We start from the raw sequence: 19,494 nt of genomic DNA on the forward strand, positions 1-19,494 counted from the left end.
ATATATATATATATATACAGTAGCTCAAAGGGGGAGTCCTTTATCATCTTCTTCTTGCTTGTTGGTAGTTCTCCTTGGCGCTTTCACTTTGGAGGCTTTGTTGATGTTTCTTTACCTTTCCCGAGTTTTGGTTTTTTCAAATTCTAGAGTTACTGTTCCATTGCCGTGTGTGGGTATTACTCACTGCTTTGTCCTGGTGATTTTCTGTCGGTGTTCTTTTGACTGCTGGGGTTTGCTCTCTACTGTTTTCCTCTTATGGCAGCTTTTGCTCCGATTGACTTGGATACCAACATCCAATGGGCCAAGGCCACATTTGTGGATAAAATGGGAAAGGGCTTCGACAACCTGAAAAATGTTGATAGCTTGGTCTTTCCTCAATTTTATCATGATGCAGCTAATGACAGGGGTGATTGCCCTTTCATTAATCAACTTGGGATAGAAGGGTGGTAAACCAGCGGCATTTTTCTCTTAGGTTGAAATCAACAATTTAACTGAAGCTCGTAAGTTCACCCTGATTGGAAAGTTTCAACTTGGGCATTCTAAGATGGAGGTTATCAGGAAAACATTTGAGGATGTGAAGCTCATGGATGCTTGGAAGGTGGAACTAGTTGATGGGAAACATATCATGTTTCAATTGACAAGGAAGGAAGACTATGCTAGATTATTCTCTAAAAGGTTTTTTTATTTGACTGGATGCCTATTAAGTTATTAAAGTGGTCTTCTGACTTAACGCCAGCCAGGAGCCACCCATTGTTCCCATCTAGTTCAAATTGTTGGGATTGAAACTCCATTTCTTCAATCATTAAGTGCTCTACACCATTGGGACTGCACTTGGGAGGCCAATGAAGCTGGACATCCCAACCTTCAATGTGTCCAGACCTTCCATTGCTTGAATTTTAGTAGAAAGAGACATCACTCAACCAAATGTGGAGGAGATTTGGTTGGGCACTGCCCACAATGGGTATTGGGAAAAGATTTTTGTTGAACAAAGACTATATTACTGTAACCATTGCAAAATGTTCGGCCATACTAATGAGAGGTGTTACAGACTCCATCCAAATCTAAAGAAACACCTGACTGAGAAGAATAGGGCGAATACTCATGGTCCTCAGGAAATTCCTATTAATGTTGCCAACTCGGATGTTGATGATTGGGTTGCCACTGAAGTTACTGTGAAGACTGATATAAATCCAAATCTAATAAATCATTTGGCTGAGAAAGAAATGTTGTATACTCATGGTCATTAGGGAAATGCAGATTTTGATGATCAGGTTGCTACTATAGGGGCAGATATAAATACAGGACAAGATATCATGGGCCCCTCTCCTGCTCAACCAAAATCCAACAATATTTCTCTAGTTGAAGAGATTATGGCAGAAATGATTAACCTTCCTACTATTGGTGGTGATGGTGATGGTATGGAACCCCAACCTACTATTTTACCACCTATGAACCCTGTGGCACCTCCTTCTGAGTTAATTAATGATATGCAACAAGACTTAGTGGTTGATTGGCAGATACAAGAGGGAAAAAAAAAGAAGAAAAACTTCTTGGAGCTAAAAAGCCAACAGGAGGGCACTTACATCATTGAAGCAGGTAGTTCATACTCATCCAGAAGGGATTCCCTCACCAGGCTGACAAGGGGTAGATCTAAACCTTTGCATCATGATTAATCTACTTTGTTGGAAGATCAGGGGGACTACCCATCCCCCTTTCTATTAAGAGGCTTCAACATCTTAACAAAAAATACAAGTTATGGTGTATTGCAGTCTTGGAAACCGTGGTTCACAAACACCCTCAAAGAATTTAAAAAAAATTCTATGGGTTTTCCCACTTTGCTAGCAACAATAATAAAATCTGGCTCCTGTTTAGACATGAGATTACTTGGTCTATTCTCATCAATCATCCACAATTTGTTCACTTCTCCTTTGATATGACTGGTAATTTTGGATTTGCCACTATTGTATACGATGGGTGTACTAAAAGTGCTAGAATTGATCTTTGGAATGCATTAACATCTATCAGCAACTCCATGACTTCTTGTTGGTTGGTTGGTGGGGATTTTAATTGCATTGCATCCTCTTCTGAAAAGTTTGGTAGCAGAGCTCCTAATCTTAACAAATTGAAAGAATTTAATGATAATATTTAGTTTGCTTGTCTATTTGATCTGGGCTTTCAGGGTTCTAAATCCACATGGAGAAGTGGTCGGATTTGGGAGAAACTTGACCGGTTCCTAGTCAATGATCTATGGTTCCAACATTACTTGCATACCTTTGTAACTCATCTCAGTTTTGCTGGTTCTGATCATAGGCCCCTCCCTTTATCTATTGTTGCCGCACCTTCACATGGGAAACATCTTTCAGATACCAAAATGTGTGGTCAGACCGTCCCACATTTCTCACTATCATTACTGACAGTTAGCAGGGTATTGACCATCCAAATCCACTTGTGAAACTCTGGCATCTGCAGAAGAAGGTTGGTAAAGCTCTTCATGATTGGAACTGGTCCACTTTTTAGGAAGTTCTCAGAAATGTAGCTCAAGCAGAAAAGGAGTTGGCGGACTTGGAAAGTAGTGCACTTCTTGGCCAGGTCGATGAAGCCTCTTTATTAGAAGCTAATGAAAAGCTACTCACTGTTACTGCTTGGCAAGAGCAATTTTTAAGGCAAAAGGCTTCTATTAGCAAATTCCTTGATGGGGATAGGAACACAAAATTCTATCTTTTTTGTATCAAATATAGAAGGAGATGTAATGTTATGCATAGCATTCAGAACTCTGATGGGAGATGGACATTGCCCAAGATTTTGTGGCTTTCTTCCAGCAGTTATTGACAAACACCTCTCCTGTCAAAACTTCTATTGATCCAGACATCTTCTTGGAGATATAATCGTACTCTAAAGCTCCGCAATTGGTGGATATTTCCACTGAAACTGAAATCTGGGAAGCTTTAAACTCTATTGACAGTGGCAAGACTGCAAGCCCAGATGGTTTTTCTTCTGATTTCTACAAGAAAGCCTAGACAGTTATTAAAGTAGATGTGATAAATGCCATACAAATTTTTTTCCATGGGCTTACACTTCCTAATTACTTCTGCTCTTCTAATATTGTGCTCATTCCTAAAAACAACTAAAAAACGTACTTGGAGTCATTTTAAGCTAATCAGCCTTACTAATGTTATTAGCAAGATCATTAGTAAAATTATTGTAGGTAGGATTCAACCCCAATTAATCAACTTAATCAGACCCAACCAAGCTGCATTTGTAAAAGGAAGATCAATTGCTAACAAAGTCTTATTAGCACAGGAACTCTTCTTAGATGTTCATAAACCTTGTAGGGTTGGGAATCTAATCTACAAACTTGATATGTGCAAAGCCTATGACACAATCAGTTGGGAGTTCATTCTGGAAATCTTAAGAGCTAGGGGATTTCCCACCGAGTTTTGCAACCTTATCTCCAGATGACTAAAAGCTAATGCACACTCTATTCTTATCAATGGGCAAACTCATGGTTACTTCTCAGCCACTAGGGGATTACAGCAAGAGGATCCTCTTTCTCCAACCATCTTCATACTTGCTTTGGATTATTTGTGCAGACTGCTGGGTAACTCTCTTTTGCACACATCTTATTCCAAGTATCATCACAGGTCCACCATGGGGATAACTCATCTAATATATGCTCATGAAATTATGTTGTTCTCCAAAGCTAATAAGAATGTTGTTAAGAAGATCAACCAATGCCTGTTACTATTCCAACAGAGCACAGGCATGAAGTTTAATAAAGAAAAATGCCACTTACTATTCAGTAAAAGAACCTAACACAACATCAAACAATGGATTATCAATTTCAAAGGCTATACAGAAGCCCCCACTCCTTTCAAATACTTTGAAGTCCCTCTGATCAAAGGTAAAACAAAACAGGTGCAATTTGATAAAGTTATTGGGAAATTTATTGCACAGCTCAATTGCTGAACCAAGTCCTTTTTGTCTAATGGGGGCAGAATTACAACGTTGGAGAGCATCTTAACCACCTTTCCCTCCCTTATGTTGCAGATGGTTTCCATGAAAAAGAGTGCTCAGCTTCAACTAGAGAGATGCTTCAATAGATTCCTTTGGTCTGGGCAGAGAAAGCAACTCCATTGGGCAAGTTGGCAGAAAATGGCCAAGCCCACTATGGCTGGTGGCCTTGGATTCAAAGGGTTAAAAGACTTACACCAGATTAATCTGTACAAATTATGGATCAAATTCAGGTAGGAGGACTCTCTTTGGTCAAAGTTTAGATGGGCAAATACTGTAGGAACTCCCATCATAACCTGACAGCTAGAAAATTGGGGGACTCCAGGCTTTGGGTGAATCTACTGAAGGTCAGCCAACAAGCTAAACAAATTTTTCTTTGGGAGCTGGGTAATGGCAGTGTCCATTTTTGGCTTGATAATTGGTGTCCTTATGATCTTTTAAAGCCAAGACCTAATGAGATTAATCCCAATCTAAAGGTGGCTGATTGTTGGGGTGGTGATCAATGGTCTGCTGTCATGCTGAACTCCCTACTGGACAGCAATTCAGCCGCCTGCATTTCTAGATTGCAGTTTGACAAAAACCACAAAGACACGATTGTGATGCAAGCTAGCAAAACACAAAGCTTAACTAAATTCATTTATTCTAAACTCTATCAATGGGAATCTGTCCCCTGGGGGAGCATATCTGGAATAAATTTCTCACACAATCTATGTCCTTCCTATGCTGGAGAATATTTCATAAGTTGCAGCCTACAGATGATATCCTCAAATTGAAAGGGTTGAGAGGTCCCTCCAGATGCTACTTATGCAAGGCAGCTGAGGAATCTCTAATCCACCTCTTCTTAGAATGCAATTTCTCACAAAGTGTTTGGTGGGAGTTTGTTAAAAGATTTGGATGTCAACATAATTGATTTGGACGGGCAGCAACTTACTGTTGGGAAAGCTGGCATAAAGCTAAGTTAGGTCCCATAACCTTTCTCACTGCTTGGTTAATATGGATGGCTAGAAATCATAACAAATTTGAGGGGTTGTCTCCTTCCGTGTTGCAACTTACTGCCCAATGCAAATCTTTCCCCACCAAGCTGATTAAGTATAAAAAGTTCCCCAATATCTGTTGGACTAATCTGACCAACTGCACACCAAACTTCTCTGTCATTAGAGTTTTTTGGAAGAGGCCTGTTCATCCTACCATCAAGGTCAACACTGATGGTAGCTTTTCTGAGCAAGGGGCTGGTATAGGTGGAGTATTCAGAGACTTTAATGGGAATTGTCTTCTATTCTTTTCTGCTCCAATCCTAGTTTTGGACGCTTTGGAAGCTGAAGTTGTGGTTGTTTTTTGGACCATTAAAATCATTGGGGCTCTCTACATGTGGAAATGGACTCATCTATGTTTTTGCAGATTATTACTGGTTCTGAGAACTCTCCCTGGCACATCTTACAATGGATCAAGAATATCCACTCCTTAAGGGCTCAATCACATATCCAGTTTTCTTTTATCTTCAGGGAGGCCAAGAGACCTGCTAATTGGCTGGCCAGAATTGGCAGGGACACTGACTGTTTTTTTTTTTTTTCTACTCCCCCTCCCCACCTCAAGTTCTTATTGAATGGGGATCTTCTTGATGCTCCCTATCTTAGAGTTGTAACCTGATTTTGTGTTCAATATAAATTTTCATTTATTTAAAAAAAATTGATATATATATATATATATTTGTTTGAAAGCCCAAAAAGGCTAATATATTAAATCTTACAGTGGGTACAATAAAAAGGTTTATGTTCCATGACAATTGGTTGCCAATATCCATTGTGAGTTGTGCCCTGCCACACTTCAGTAATATCAGGTAAGGTAATATCTCTTTCCACAAGTATTCTAACCACAGAAAGCCGGTTAGGTTAAAAGTGGGCATATCTAGCTTCATAGGATCTCCAAGAATGGCTACAATAGAAGAAAGAACCTGATGATTAAAGAAATATAAATTTGAGACCAGGTAAACTAATTCATATCGGAACAGTAGGAGACTCATGATTTGGGTCAAATTCAAGAGACCACTTAAGTAACTTCATTGACTTGTCTGCAATGTTGAGATATTTTTTAGAGAAAATCCGAGCATAGTCTTCAGTTAGGGTAGGCTGAATCAACACATGTCTCTCATCCAAAGTCTCACTTTCCACTTGCCTACAAGTTTGAGATCGTCAACACTTTCTGATACCTTCCACAGGTGAGTGCCCCACTGAAATTTCCCAATAAGAGCGAACTTGAATTTCTCAATTAGGGTTGAAATTTCTGAATCAGAGAAAAATAGTGTTGTCTTCCCACCTTCCCACTCTTCCTTTGTTTTCCCACTCTTCTACTATCATCTTAAGAAAAAAGCAATCGCTCGTACCATCACGACATTCCTTGTAGCTTAAGGGGAAGACAACAGTAGAATCCGCAAGATGATTACCCACCACGTGACCGAAAGAAGTTTAGTCAGGATCAACCGAAGAAGAAGGAAACGCCATAACGACGATCCTTTAGCCCGCAGATGCAAAAGCCAAAGCAACCAAACGGTCCGATCTGATGCAACGCGACGACGCGCTTCGGGTCATGGAAACGGGCGCGGGACGGAAGAAAGGCGTGTATTGGTCGAAACAGCAAAAACGCAAGCAGCACAGGCGTAGCTCAATCGGCCCTACAACGACCACGATTGTCGCGCAACACGATCACTATCGGCCCTACAACACAGGTGCAGCACAATCACGATTCTGATCGGCCCAACAGATCGGCGAAACAGACGACGGAGCAGAGGAGCGCACTCCCCTTCTTCTACGAGCGTGGAATACATGTAGCAGAGGCTAAGGGGGTTTCGGGGAGGGAAACCCCTGAAAGGGCATCGACGAAGGAGACAACTCCGGCCAAAGATCGATGCACAAAGGAGACGACAGAACAGGGAAGTGTCATAACGACAGTAATATTCCAATATATATATATATATTAGAAGAAAGAGCATCTCGTAGCTCCTTACGTGTTAACATAAAATAAGAATACAAAATTAGGGAGGGAATAAGGATCCCCGTCTAAAAAACAAAAGAACCTAGGGGTTCCTTCGTCCACATTACAACTCCACACTAAAAGGATAAAAATGAAAAAATGTACTCAAAAAAGAATAATAAATCCAGTATACCAAAGTAATCGTATACCCCACAAAAGATGTACACCAAAAAAATAAAAAAGAACACAAAAACGAAGTGAAGAGCTCCAAGCAGCATCAGCATCACAAACATCAGCTTTCCACGAGAAAACTTGTAGTAATAAAGGCCAAAGAAAGAGAGAGGACCCGTGAAAGTAGAGATTAAGTTAATGAAGCCAATAAACCCCGTAACTAAGGTGCAAAGGCTTGCACCCAACAAAAGTACGACAAATCCCGTAAGTAGATACCACCATAAGTATCTGGTGAACGGCCAAAACCGCCTCAACCGACCACTGTAGTAGAAACGGAAATGTAAAGAAAGCACCATTGATATCCAAGGTCAAACCGCACCAACAATTATATAATAAAGCTAAGAGGAAACATCCCGACGGACATATGGGGCATCAATCTTGTCACCAACCAGCAAAATATTTAAAGGAGGGGGGATCAGATCCCACCCAACATTAGAGGCGCTACCCAAGCTAGCAAGTCAATTTGCGGGTTGATTTCCCTCCCAATAATTGAAGCTCCATATGACATTCATATTAGTAATTAAGCATTTAATCCTCTTAATATAACAGAGGATGTCCCAAGATGCCTCGGCACCATTGGCAATAATGTCGACCAAGATGCGATTATCACATTCAAATATAATAAATTGTCATCTAAGAGAGTGTGCTCTCATGACAACCATCAAAATAGCCCGAGTTTCCGCCTCCAAAGGAGTATCAGCGTAAGATGGGGGAAAAAAAAGAGAATACAGTTCTCTGCACAATTTCTAGCAATACCCCCGCAGCCCGCATTGCTAGATTTCCAACTTTCATCAAAGTTAAACTTTATCCAACCCCTGGGAGGAGGCCTCCATCTCACCAAAACAGGAAGACGGGGAGGTCCCCTCTCAGCCATAACTGCAGGCCCCATAGACAAAAAATAATTAATGCCCGAAAAGAAGCTTTGTTTAGCCTTACCCGTTCTCCAAAGTTTATTAATATAGGCAATAATATTAGTAAAGTCCATTCTATTATGAATGGTTTTACCCTATGAATAATATCAACCAGCATATAATATAAGGGTAGACTTGCAACAAATGTTTCTGTTTTCGATTTGGATTGCAGATCATAATGGTAAGTAAGAGATTCTGCTCCGGATTCACAATAGTACCAAACCACGTGCCAAACTTCCTCCAAATGTAAATTGAAAAGGGGCAAGAAAAGAAAATATGGTCAACAGTCTCCTTCGCCAAGTTACACAAACAACAGCGTGAAGCAAGTCTCAACCCCTTCATTTTTAAGATATCATCACAAGGAATAACAGAATGAAAAATCCGCCAAGCCAGGAAAGACATGGAGGGAGTCAAAGCCCAACTCCACACCCCCTCTCCCCAAGGGAGCTTTTGAAAATTATGTAAAGCGGAATATAAGGATTTAGTAGTGGAGCATGACATTGGAAGTTTCAAAGTAGGAGTATCTTGCAAATGAGGCTCAATAAAAATGGTTGAGATAAAAGTAGCTCCCTCGGAACCGAGAAGATTAGGGAGATAAGGAAAGTTCCACTGACCATCCACCAAAGTGTCTGAAACCATAAGACTTGAGGTCCTAGTATCCCTCATTTTAAGCATTACATGGGACCAACAGTCATGTCAAAAGGAAATGTTTCCACTCCCCACCTCCCAACAAATGAAATCTTTTGCCCAATCTCTAATATGAAGCATTCTCTTCCACATAGTGGAATCCCCCAACCGTCAATTGATCAAAGCCGGATGAGAGGAGTGGCAATATTTCCCATGCATGAAAGTGGCCCACAAAGAATCACCTTTTCGAAAATTAAACCATTGTTTAAAAACATTAATATCAACAATGTGGTGCAGAGATTTGAAGCCCAAACCACCAGCATAAAGAGGTTTGCAAATATTCTTCCAAGGCATCCATCTTCTACCAGAATGATTCCCCACCCATAAAAACTTATTAAAACATCTTTTGAGGCTCAAAAGAGTACTTTTCTTGAGTTGAAAAACTTGAAGAGTGTATAAAGAGAGAGAATATAAAATACTCCTGAGCAATGTAATTCTACCCCCAAAAGAGAGAAAATTATTGCTCATTTCTTGTTTATCAATGGGCGTATAGCTTGAATCACTAGCATTTCCCCTTTGTTGGTTGTAAGTTGATACTTCACTTTGACATCTTTATTCACTCTTATGTCATTGCCCATTTCTTCAACTATTCGCTATCATTCACCTATTTGGGCAATTTGATGCAATGTGCTTAAAATAATGGCACTTAAAGTTTTTTTTGGTCGGGATAGATTTAGGAGTATTAGTGAGCTCCTTTTCTCCACTCTAAATTGATTTCTCCTCAAACTGGGTCAGCCTGGATGCTCTACTGGGTATACTTTGGCCGCTTGATCTGATGGCTAAATCATGTTTGAAAGGTGGCATGAACCTGATACTATTATGTTGTCTCCCCACCTCAGGGCTAGGATTTAAATGCCATGTAATGTCTGATAGCATTGTAACTCAATCCCTCCAAAAATCGAGCCACGGTGTTCTCCTCAAGCTCTACTAGCTCAAACTTCAACATAAATTGCTCGAATCTCCTCTACTGAAAGATCTTATTGTTGTAAGTAATGAAGTACCAAGAAAATATCATATTTATAATATGTTGGTACGTATTTGCGATGCATCTCAATTTTCATTTTAGACCAAGTAGTGATGTTGCTTTTATATTACGTTGGCGTAGGCGCTTCAAAATTTCTCACCACAATGAAGCATTTTTTTTTACTTAATAACAGCTAGCGTGACCTTTCTATCAGGTGAAATGTCCTTATACTTGAAGACTCGTTCCACTGTCTGGAGTCATTCAATGAATTCATTCGGATCAATGCGACCTTCAAAATATATTTCAAAATTTTGGCTTCTCTAATATTTTATGTCAAATCGTTGGGGTATTGGTTCTTCATGACTGAAAACTTCTTAGTGAAAGAGACTCATTGCCTCCTATCGATCATACAAATCATTATTGTGGCTATAGGGGACCACTTCAAGTTGTTTCCTCTCAAAAGAAGCAAGACTTTGTAACAGTTAAAAGATTTTTCGCTGCATATGTTCCATAGTAAGCTCATGGACATCACTTTGTAGATTTCTCCTAGGCGGCATTATCTCCTCTTCTTCTGATCAGAGTTTCGGCAGATATAGGATTGCAGATCAAGGTTGGTCGGGGGCTTAGGTTTTGATGGTAGGTTTCAGGATGAGTTTTCGGTGAAGTCAGAAGGCTGGATTTTAAAATTTTATGGTTATGACTAAGAATTACGGTAGGAATGATTTGAGTATGGCCAATTTTTTTTTTTTTAATTTTGAATTGGGAGAAGGATAAAATCCTAAAAACTCTAGGGCTTGACAGGCTCTAATACCAAATAACATCATTCTAGGAAGCCTGAAAGGTGTTTAGAAAGACGATTTAGTGGAGAGATTATTGTGGGATAACAAGGGTAGGGGAATATGGGAGGCCGACAACAGTTGGAAGCGGTATGAAGCAAAATCTATTATTGGAAAACAAATTTGGCGTTAATCAACGGCTATTCAAACCCAACACGGCGAGGCAGATGACAAAATGGCATGGTATAGAGGTCGAGAAGCTTCGGCACTTGTTCTTGCACAAGCTGCATTCACACCACTTGCAAGAAGAATAGAATAACACTCCATAGGAAAAATCAGATATTACAATCACCAAAATACTCAAAACAAAACCAAAAGCCTTCCTCAACATAGAAAATAAAACATATAATAGTTTCCGTGCATAAATAAACCTAATTATAATTAAAGGAATATTAAATTATTAAAAAAAGGTCTCAAATGGCTAAAATAGTCGAGGGGTGAAACATGTCCCACTCGGGACTGTAGCAGGACGAGAAATAGTCCTGCTATGATCGTGCTATCATGGGATTCCGCAATCTGAAGCATCACGAGCGTAGTAACGGGAGAGCTCTCGCGTTAAGTTATGGTTGAATTGGATGTTTCTATTCCTCTTAAAAGGGAGGTGTTGATTGGTTCTTCTTATTGTGATTCTTGACAAAAGGTTGAATGTCAAAACATTCCTTCATAGTGTTATTCACGTAAGATGTTTGGAGATAACTGCCCTAAATGTTTCAAAGCTCATCCAAAACTAAGGAAACCAAACATCAATACACAAGAGGAGCACATTAAAAAACATATTCAATCCTCTAACATGATAGTTATATCCTACTTCAACAGCACTCAAAATATAGAATCAGCTTTAGATATTTCAGTGGATACAGAACCCTCTACCTGCCCTACTAACCTGAGGAGGATGATCACCTCAGCAATTGCAACCATGAAGATCGATCATGATCCTCCCTATATAGTTGAACCTCATCTTATTACTAATAAAACAAATGAAAAAATTTCAACGCAGTTCATACTTCTAATGAGAGTCTACAGAGCATTGACGCTTTGGTGGATTGGATTTTTAATCATGTTTGTGAGGCGACGAAGAAAATAGTTAAAAAATATTATATCGTCACTCATAAAGATTCATCAAGTTTTGAACAAGGTGGTGTTAACGAGTGTTTTGTATTTTTCCATGTTAGTAGTAGGATTTTGCATCGTTGCCTCATGTTATCGGTAACTTTGATTTTTATATTTACTTTTCATCATAACAATTCTTCAGACTTTTCTCTTGATGTGCTCAAATCCTTTACTAGTTATAAAATTATTGTTTAAAAAAAAAGGTCAACCTAATTTGAGTCTACAGAACTGGTTCAACCCAAACTTAACCAAATGTTGGTGAGCATTCCTGGTCGATAATAAGCAATAATAAGCAACACGTATGAATGACCAAAACTTGACATAGAACACTAACTTAGGTTAGTGGTTAAAAATATGAAAAGCAACGATTTGTGATAATTAAAACTTTAGCCGTAATGTTGGTGAGCATTCCGGATCAATAATAAACAATAATAAGCAAAGAATATGAATGACCTAAACTTGACAAAGAACACTAACCTAGGTTAGTAGTTAAAAGCTTGAAATTTTCAAAAGCAATGATTTGTGATAATTAAAATTGCGTGGCCTGCTTAAGCACCCAGCCTGTAATTTATACTATGCGTTTATTACAACATGCAAACCAAAACCAGTGCAAAAAATGGAAATTAAAAGAATGATTGGATCCAATGAGTGAAATGCTGCACAATGATAATTTTAGTAGTTAGTAAAGGATTTTCTTACCTGGACATCACTATTTCCATCATTTCTTGATCCGTTAGATTTTCTGGAATCTTCTGACCTTTCGTTTGCTCACTGAAAGCTAGCAGCATCCTGCAAATTCCAAAAAATATAATGGTAAATACAAATAAAGAATCTCGAAAACAGCTTCACAGAGTAGAAGTGGCATGTATGGAACTCTTCATAACCAATATTAATGTCTCAAATGTTCATAAATCACCATCTTCATAATTGAAATAAAACTTACTGCTAATTTAGCAATTAGGGCTAACTAAAATGTTAATCTTTCAGATGAGGCATGGTTCTCCACATTTCAAGCAACAAAAATCTGATAAGTCGCTCAAGAAAAAACCTGTAGCATATTTATTCTTAGAACAACAGAAAAGCAGGTAAATGATTTCCCATATCAAAAGAAACCATCCAAAATTAACCGAAGATCAACTATTTCTAGGAATTTTCAGTAATTTTGTCAATGCAAGATAAAGAAAATAACATTTATAACAAAATTAATTCACACATCAATCATCATTACTTCTTTTGATCTTTCTTATGCTTTATTTATTAGTTTCCATTATCTGCTGCCCACCAGCAAACTTTAAAAAATCTAGGTTTTTTTCTTTTTCTTTTTGTCGCAAGCACATTTAATGTACAATCAGATGTCCAGAAGAGGACATCTGACCACTCTTTTCTCACAGACAATCAAGATGCTCCCTCTAATGATAAGTAGGGTAATAACACTAAAAATTTGTTGATGCGTGTGATAGTTTAAGTCACTCATACTATATAATCTGCTATCATGACCTGTGAAATGGTTGCATCGTCATTCAAAGAAAATAAACTAAATTGTTATTCTAATAGGTAAAATATTTCTCTTCCATACTTAGTAAAATTACTATGCTTTGCTCGTATCCTGACACCTTATCTTCTTAGAAACCAAAAGAAAGTCATACAATAGAAATTGACAAATGATTGTACTGTAGCACAGGAGCGTTTTTTCTATACGGACTCTTGACCTAGCTCTACGTGCGGCGTAGGTTATTCTTGAGTTATTTTCAGGTTATTTCTGGGTTATTTTCAATAAACCGAAATAACCCAGAAATAACCCAAAAATAAATACCCAGGGTTATTTCTGGGTTATTTCGGTATTATTAAAAATAACCCAGAAATAACCTAAAAGTAACTCAGAAATAACTTCCGCCGCACGTAGAGCTACGTCAGGAGTCCGCACAGAAAAACTTTTGGTAGCACAGATGGACGATTTGCATAAAGGGCAAGAAAGAGAACTTGGTCAGCATTTAGAATTCAAGGTTCCAGGAGAGAGAAGGGTAGGAAATCTTCTTTCTTGCTAAATGCAACATTCCTTCCCTATATTTTCGTTTTGACGTTTGCCATGAATTAGTGCACCTTTTCCTTTCTAGTCAAAATAGTGGGAGGCGAACTTGTGTCGGAGAATACATACTTGATTTGTGGGCTTCCGTATGGGTCATCAGCAGGAAATAAAGAGGAGGGAATGTTAGGGGGGAGGAAGAGAGGATTTGAAGTAATTTATAGGGAGAATTCATGTCGAGCAACCCATTCAAGGTAAATATTGACACTTATCGTTAAGTGTGGGTTAAATTAAGACCTAAAATATGAATTTATGAATATTCTAAGAGTTTTACGAATTTCAAATTGTTTATACTAGGCGGCGTGTTCGAGACAAGAGTGGGGTAACTTGTCGGGGGCTTCTCAGTCAATTCAGGTGAAATAATCATGTGCTAACTTGAGAAAAATAACACTCTGTAGCTTTCCATGAGATTATGTTTAACACTAATGCATTTATAATTTTCTGCATACTATAAATGAATATCTATGTAAATTGTATAAAGATAAACTTAATTTGTCCCTTAAGATACATGTGATTTACTACATTTATGAAATCATCGTTTGCAGGTATTTGTTTACTCTAATTCAGGCATGTGACATATGAAATGTCTGAGATGAATACTTGTTATAGAAATTATGATTTAATAAATGGCACAAATGATGTTATAGATAGGTTATTACATGAATGTTTGCAAGTACGGATGACATAAAATGATGAGATTCCCGACTCGTGATATTTAGATGAAGATGAAACACCAAGAACAGTTGGGATCAGACGAGGACGGAACATAAACCATTGCTACCAGAAGGGCTCTTGATAACAGCTATATTGAGGTGATTAACATTTATCAATAGATAATATAATCTTCGGACTGAGTGACGGCCCAATGACATAACATATCATGAGAATAATTGGTGCTTATATGATTATAAGTGACATTTCTATTATTAGACTGATGAATCATATGAATATGGTTATAACTACACATAAATGGATGAAATATATGATTTATACAGCAATCATAATTCCCTGCATTACATGTCTTTCTTTTACATATTTTATACAGCTATAATATCTTGTGATATGTGTTGTGAGCATGTACATAAACTATATATGAGCATTATTTAATTTTCTCTATAAAATCTTATTTTAGTCTTGATTATTTCCTTGAGCTTGTTGTAGCTCACTTTATATTGTTGATTTTCAAGAAAAGGCAAGAAGCACTATGGTGGTAGTCAAGTGTGACTTATACGTCTTTTGCATTATAGTTTTGAGAGCTTGCACAAACTTTTAAGGTACATACTTTTATTATATGTATAAAGATATATGTTTTGGCGATATGATTTTTCAAGCTTCCTAGTATATAGAATAAGAATTAATTATGAAGTAAAATGAATCATGTGCATTTGCAGCGATTTAGTTAGACTGATTGTTTACCCATCGGGATCTAACTTTGCAAGTCAGGATGTGTGTTGGTGAGAATTTAATCTGACTGAATTATCTGCCTCTGTCGTACTGAAGTTGACAGTTGGAGTGTGACAGAAAGTTGTATCAAAGCAAGGCTATTAGATGAAAAGAATGATAGAAGCATATTGGATTTAGAAAAGGAATGAGTTTAGATATGAATTGATTTATACAGATCTATAATAGGTTGTTGGTTCGGGGTGGGTAACCCATATAACTTAAGGTACATGCAAACACAACATAATTATTATATGATAAATACATTTGAATAATAAATTATGCCAATATAACAGAAGAACCAAAAAATACTTAGATGCATTCTCCTAAGCTAATTGTAAAGCAAGAAGTACAAGTTGGAAATACGGGGCAAATGAAGAAACTAGAGCCACTGAGTTACAGAGCATAATTCAACTGATATCGCAAGTGGTTGACAAAATAACTACGATTAAAAGATCTTCTAATAGCATAGGGCCAAAACCTGAAGATAGTATAGAAGTTGATCAACATTGAAAATCTTTCAGAAATTCAAGTCATCTATATTCAAAAGTGTCAGTGACCCTACATTTGTTGAAGATTGACTACTAAAGATCAGCAGAATTTTGGATGGCATGATTTATCCTAAAGCAGGAGAGTAATGCTAGCCACTTTCATGCTAGAAGGCGAGACAAAGAGGTGATAACAGGCATAGCATAGATGGAGATTTCAGCTGACACCTTTTTCCACAAACTCAATGGAATGATTTTGTCAAAGTCTTCAAGAATTGGTTCATTTTGCCTTCAGCAAATTCAATGGAATGATTTTGTCAGTCTTCAAGTATTGGTTCATTCTACTTTCAACAAGATTAGCACTGCAAGATAAATTTTTCAATCTAACTCAAGGGTCCATATCAGTTATGCAACATGAGGCAGAATTCACTTCTCTTTTCAGATATGCCCCCCACTATGTCAATATCCAAGAAGAAAAATATCACAGATTTTTATGAGGTCTTTGAGATCAATTGGGTTGACTTTAGCGTCATTTTAAATTATTGACTTTTCAATACTAGTTGAAAGATTGAGAAGAATTGAAAATGAGCTAACTTTCCCCAATCAATGGTGGCAACCTTAAGCAACTAAGTGAAAAGACTTTAGCAAGGTAGAAGAATCTCAAAGAATGAAAATTAAACCAAAAGGTAAACAACAGCAGCCTCAGTCAAAAAGGCCAGTTTGTAAGAAGTATGGAAAAAATATTTTGGGCACTGCTTGATGGGGTTAAGAAAGCGCTATAGATGTAGAATGTTCGGGAATCTTCAAATGAATTGTCCACAGGAAAAGAAAATAAAACAACATACCAAGAACATTTCAATCATGGGGACAGCCCAAGAAAATTTTGGTAGATAGTTAGTTAGGCAAAGCTCAATTTTTAGAAAAGCATTCATTGCAAGCAATGGGTGAAAGTTCAGAGCACCGACTAGTGAAAAGAATTTTTGTAATTACCCCACAATAAACTAAAGAATCTGAAGAAGTGGTCATAGAGTCAAAGAAGCAGACATAACCAAGATAGCTTTTGGGTACAGAGCATTGCATTATTGGGGCACATCATCAAGCAACAAGGATTGCCAGTAGATTCAAGGAAAGTGAAAGAAATCGTAAAATGACCTACACCTAAGAATGTTACCAAGGTACGCAGTTTTTTGTGTTTGGCCAGATAGCATATGCATCCAAACAGTTTAAGTCAGATGAGAGAAATTATTCGGCACATGATCGGAAGTTAGTTGTTGTGATATTTGATCTCAAGATCTAGAGACGTAAATTATATGATGTGAAGTGCAAAGTCTTCATTGATCATCGAAGTCTAAAATCTATTTTCCCAAAAAAAATTGAATTTGAGGCTGTGAAGATGGAAAGAGCTCATCAAAGTCTACAATCCAGATATATAATATTATCATAGTCGAGCAAATGTAATTGCTGCTTTTTTTAGTGTAAATCCACGTGTAAGACAAACTGGATTATTAATCACGAATTAGAATCGGTTAGAGAAATTGATGTCTTGCAGTTAGAAGTAAGAAACAAAATTAGCGATATAGGATACTTACATCATGACAGTGCAACTAGCTCTAATAAATTGAATCGATGTAGCTAAGAGAGTTCACAATGAATATCTGAAACTCTTGAAACAACTGCAATCAAGAAAGAGATCAAATATAACTGTTGATGAAAATGATGTAATCGGAAACAGGTTTCAACTATGGATACCTGCTAATCCTTATTTGAGACCAAATCTACATGAGGCTCATCATTCTAAGTACATAATTCATCCAAGCAATACTAAAATGTACAAGGATTTGAAATTAATATTTTGGTGACAAAGTACAAAGAAGGATATTGTTGAATAAGTGTCTAAATGCCAAGCTCATCAAATCATAAAGGCTAAGCATCATAGATCAAGCAGACTGCTACAATCATTGGTTTTACCTAAATGGAAATGAAAAGAAATTGCAAGTAATTTTGCTATGAGATTCTCCTAATCCAAGCACAGTCACAATAGTACTAGGTCATTATTAACAGGTTAACAAAGCCAGCTTATTTCTAGTCAATCAAATAGTAAGATTCAGTTGAAAAGTTAATCAGACTATATGTAAAAGAAATTATCAGATTGCAGAGAATTTCAAATATTATCATTTCTGACAAAGATGTAAGACTTACGTCCAGGTTGAGGAAAAGCATCTAACAAGGCTTGGGCACACATTTGTATTTTAACATAGCATTTCATCTACAAAACGACGGACAATTAAAAAAGACAATTCAGGTATTGGAAGATCTGTTAAGTTTTTGTGTCTTTGACTTTAGAGATAGTTGGGAACATTATATCCAAATGATCAAGTTCACCTACAATAATTGTTATCAATCAAACATCAAAATGACTATTTATGAAGCACTGTATGACAAGAAATGCAGAACTCTACTAAGTTGATTTGAAGTGGGTGAACATCACATGTTAGGTCCTACGTTAGTTGATGATATCATGGAGAAAATCAAGTTAATCAGAGACAGATTCAATCAATCAAGATCAACAGCAAAAATAATAAGTCTCAAAACGCAAACTAGTAGAATTTAAATTAGTGATTTTATATTTTTAAAATTCGGGCCAATGAAAGGAACTGTCAGATTTGTTCAGGGAAGCATGTTAAGTCCGGGTACATCGGTGCTTTTGAATTATAGAAAGAATTGGTCTAGTTGCTTACAGGCTAGCTTTACCTACTGATATGTCAGATATTCATGATGTGTTTCACATCACAATACTGAGTAAATGAATTTTAACTTCAGACCACAGGATTTCACATACAAACATTGACATGCTGAAAAATTTAACTTAAATTGACAAGCGTGAGAAACTTGTAAAAATTGCTGTTAGGGAGCTGAGAACAGACAAATTTCTTTTGTCAAGCTACAATGGAAGCACAAACCTGAAAAAGAAGCTACATGGGAAAAAGAAAAAAAATGCGAAAAAAACATCTCTTTCTGTTCAAGTAAATTAAAAAATTTTGAAAATGAAATTTTTATGAGGAATAGGAGTATCGTAAAACCCAAATTTTGCCAATTTTAGGTAAAATTTGATAACTTTAACATACACCACAAATTTTTCACTCCCTAAAATCCAATTGAGTTAATTTTATAAAATTCTACATCTTGAATCGATCAATTTGATATATAGCACTATACATGAATTGTAAGTATATAGAAAGATATGAAATTTTGAAATAACTATTTAATTAATACCTTAACTAAACCTAATTAGTTTTCCTAATCTCAAAGAAATATTGTAGCTGTAGTCGCACCTTACTCAACATGTAACGGCTGGACTCAATCATATGGCTAAGATTTATTTGAATCACATTATTTGTCGCACTCCGTTTAATTTTTCCCCTCCCGATTCTTCTTTTCTGCAGTCCTGAAGGGTGTTCCAATTTCAGTACTATAGCACAAAAGGGTGATTGGTGGAACAGAGAGTCAAAACTTAGGATTTGAGGTATCAGGGAGAAAACAAAATGTAGGAAATCCTATTTCACAATAATTGCAACATTCTTTCCCTTCCCTACATTTTCGTTTTGATGTTCACCACGAATCAATGCACTCTTTCGTTTCTGATTGTTGTTGCAGGAGGCGAAATTGTGTCTAAGACTACAGACATGGTTTGTGGGCTTCCGTAGGCCCATTAGCAGAAAATCAACAAAGTAAAGAGAAGGATCGAAGATTAGGGGGAGGAAGAGCG

General features: G+C 37.2%; 1 protein-coding gene across 4 annotated transcripts in view; it reads right to left on the reverse strand.

The window, feature by feature from the left end:
* The window catches only part of LOC110029857 (protein DGS1, mitochondrial), a 142,380-nt gene that overhangs the window by 73,253 nt on the left and 49,633 nt on the right, over window positions 1-19,494 (reverse strand). For all 4 annotated transcript variants that reach the window (XR_002294585.1, XM_020732325.1, XM_020732326.1 and 1 more), the window contains exon 8: window positions 12,417-12,506. Coding sequence is in view for 3 of the 4 variants with exons in the window: in XM_020732325.1 (XP_020587984.1) it covers window positions 12,417-12,506 (90 nt within the window). In the remaining variant the exon portion in view is untranslated. The remainder of the gene's footprint in view (window positions 1-12,416; window positions 12,507-19,494) is intronic.

The sequence above is a fragment of the Phalaenopsis equestris genome, unplaced genomic scaffold (assembly GCF_001263595.1).
Source record: "Phalaenopsis equestris unplaced genomic scaffold, ASM126359v1 Scaffold000608, whole genome shotgun sequence".
NCBI lineage: Eukaryota > Viridiplantae > Streptophyta > Magnoliopsida > Asparagales > Orchidaceae > Phalaenopsis > Phalaenopsis equestris.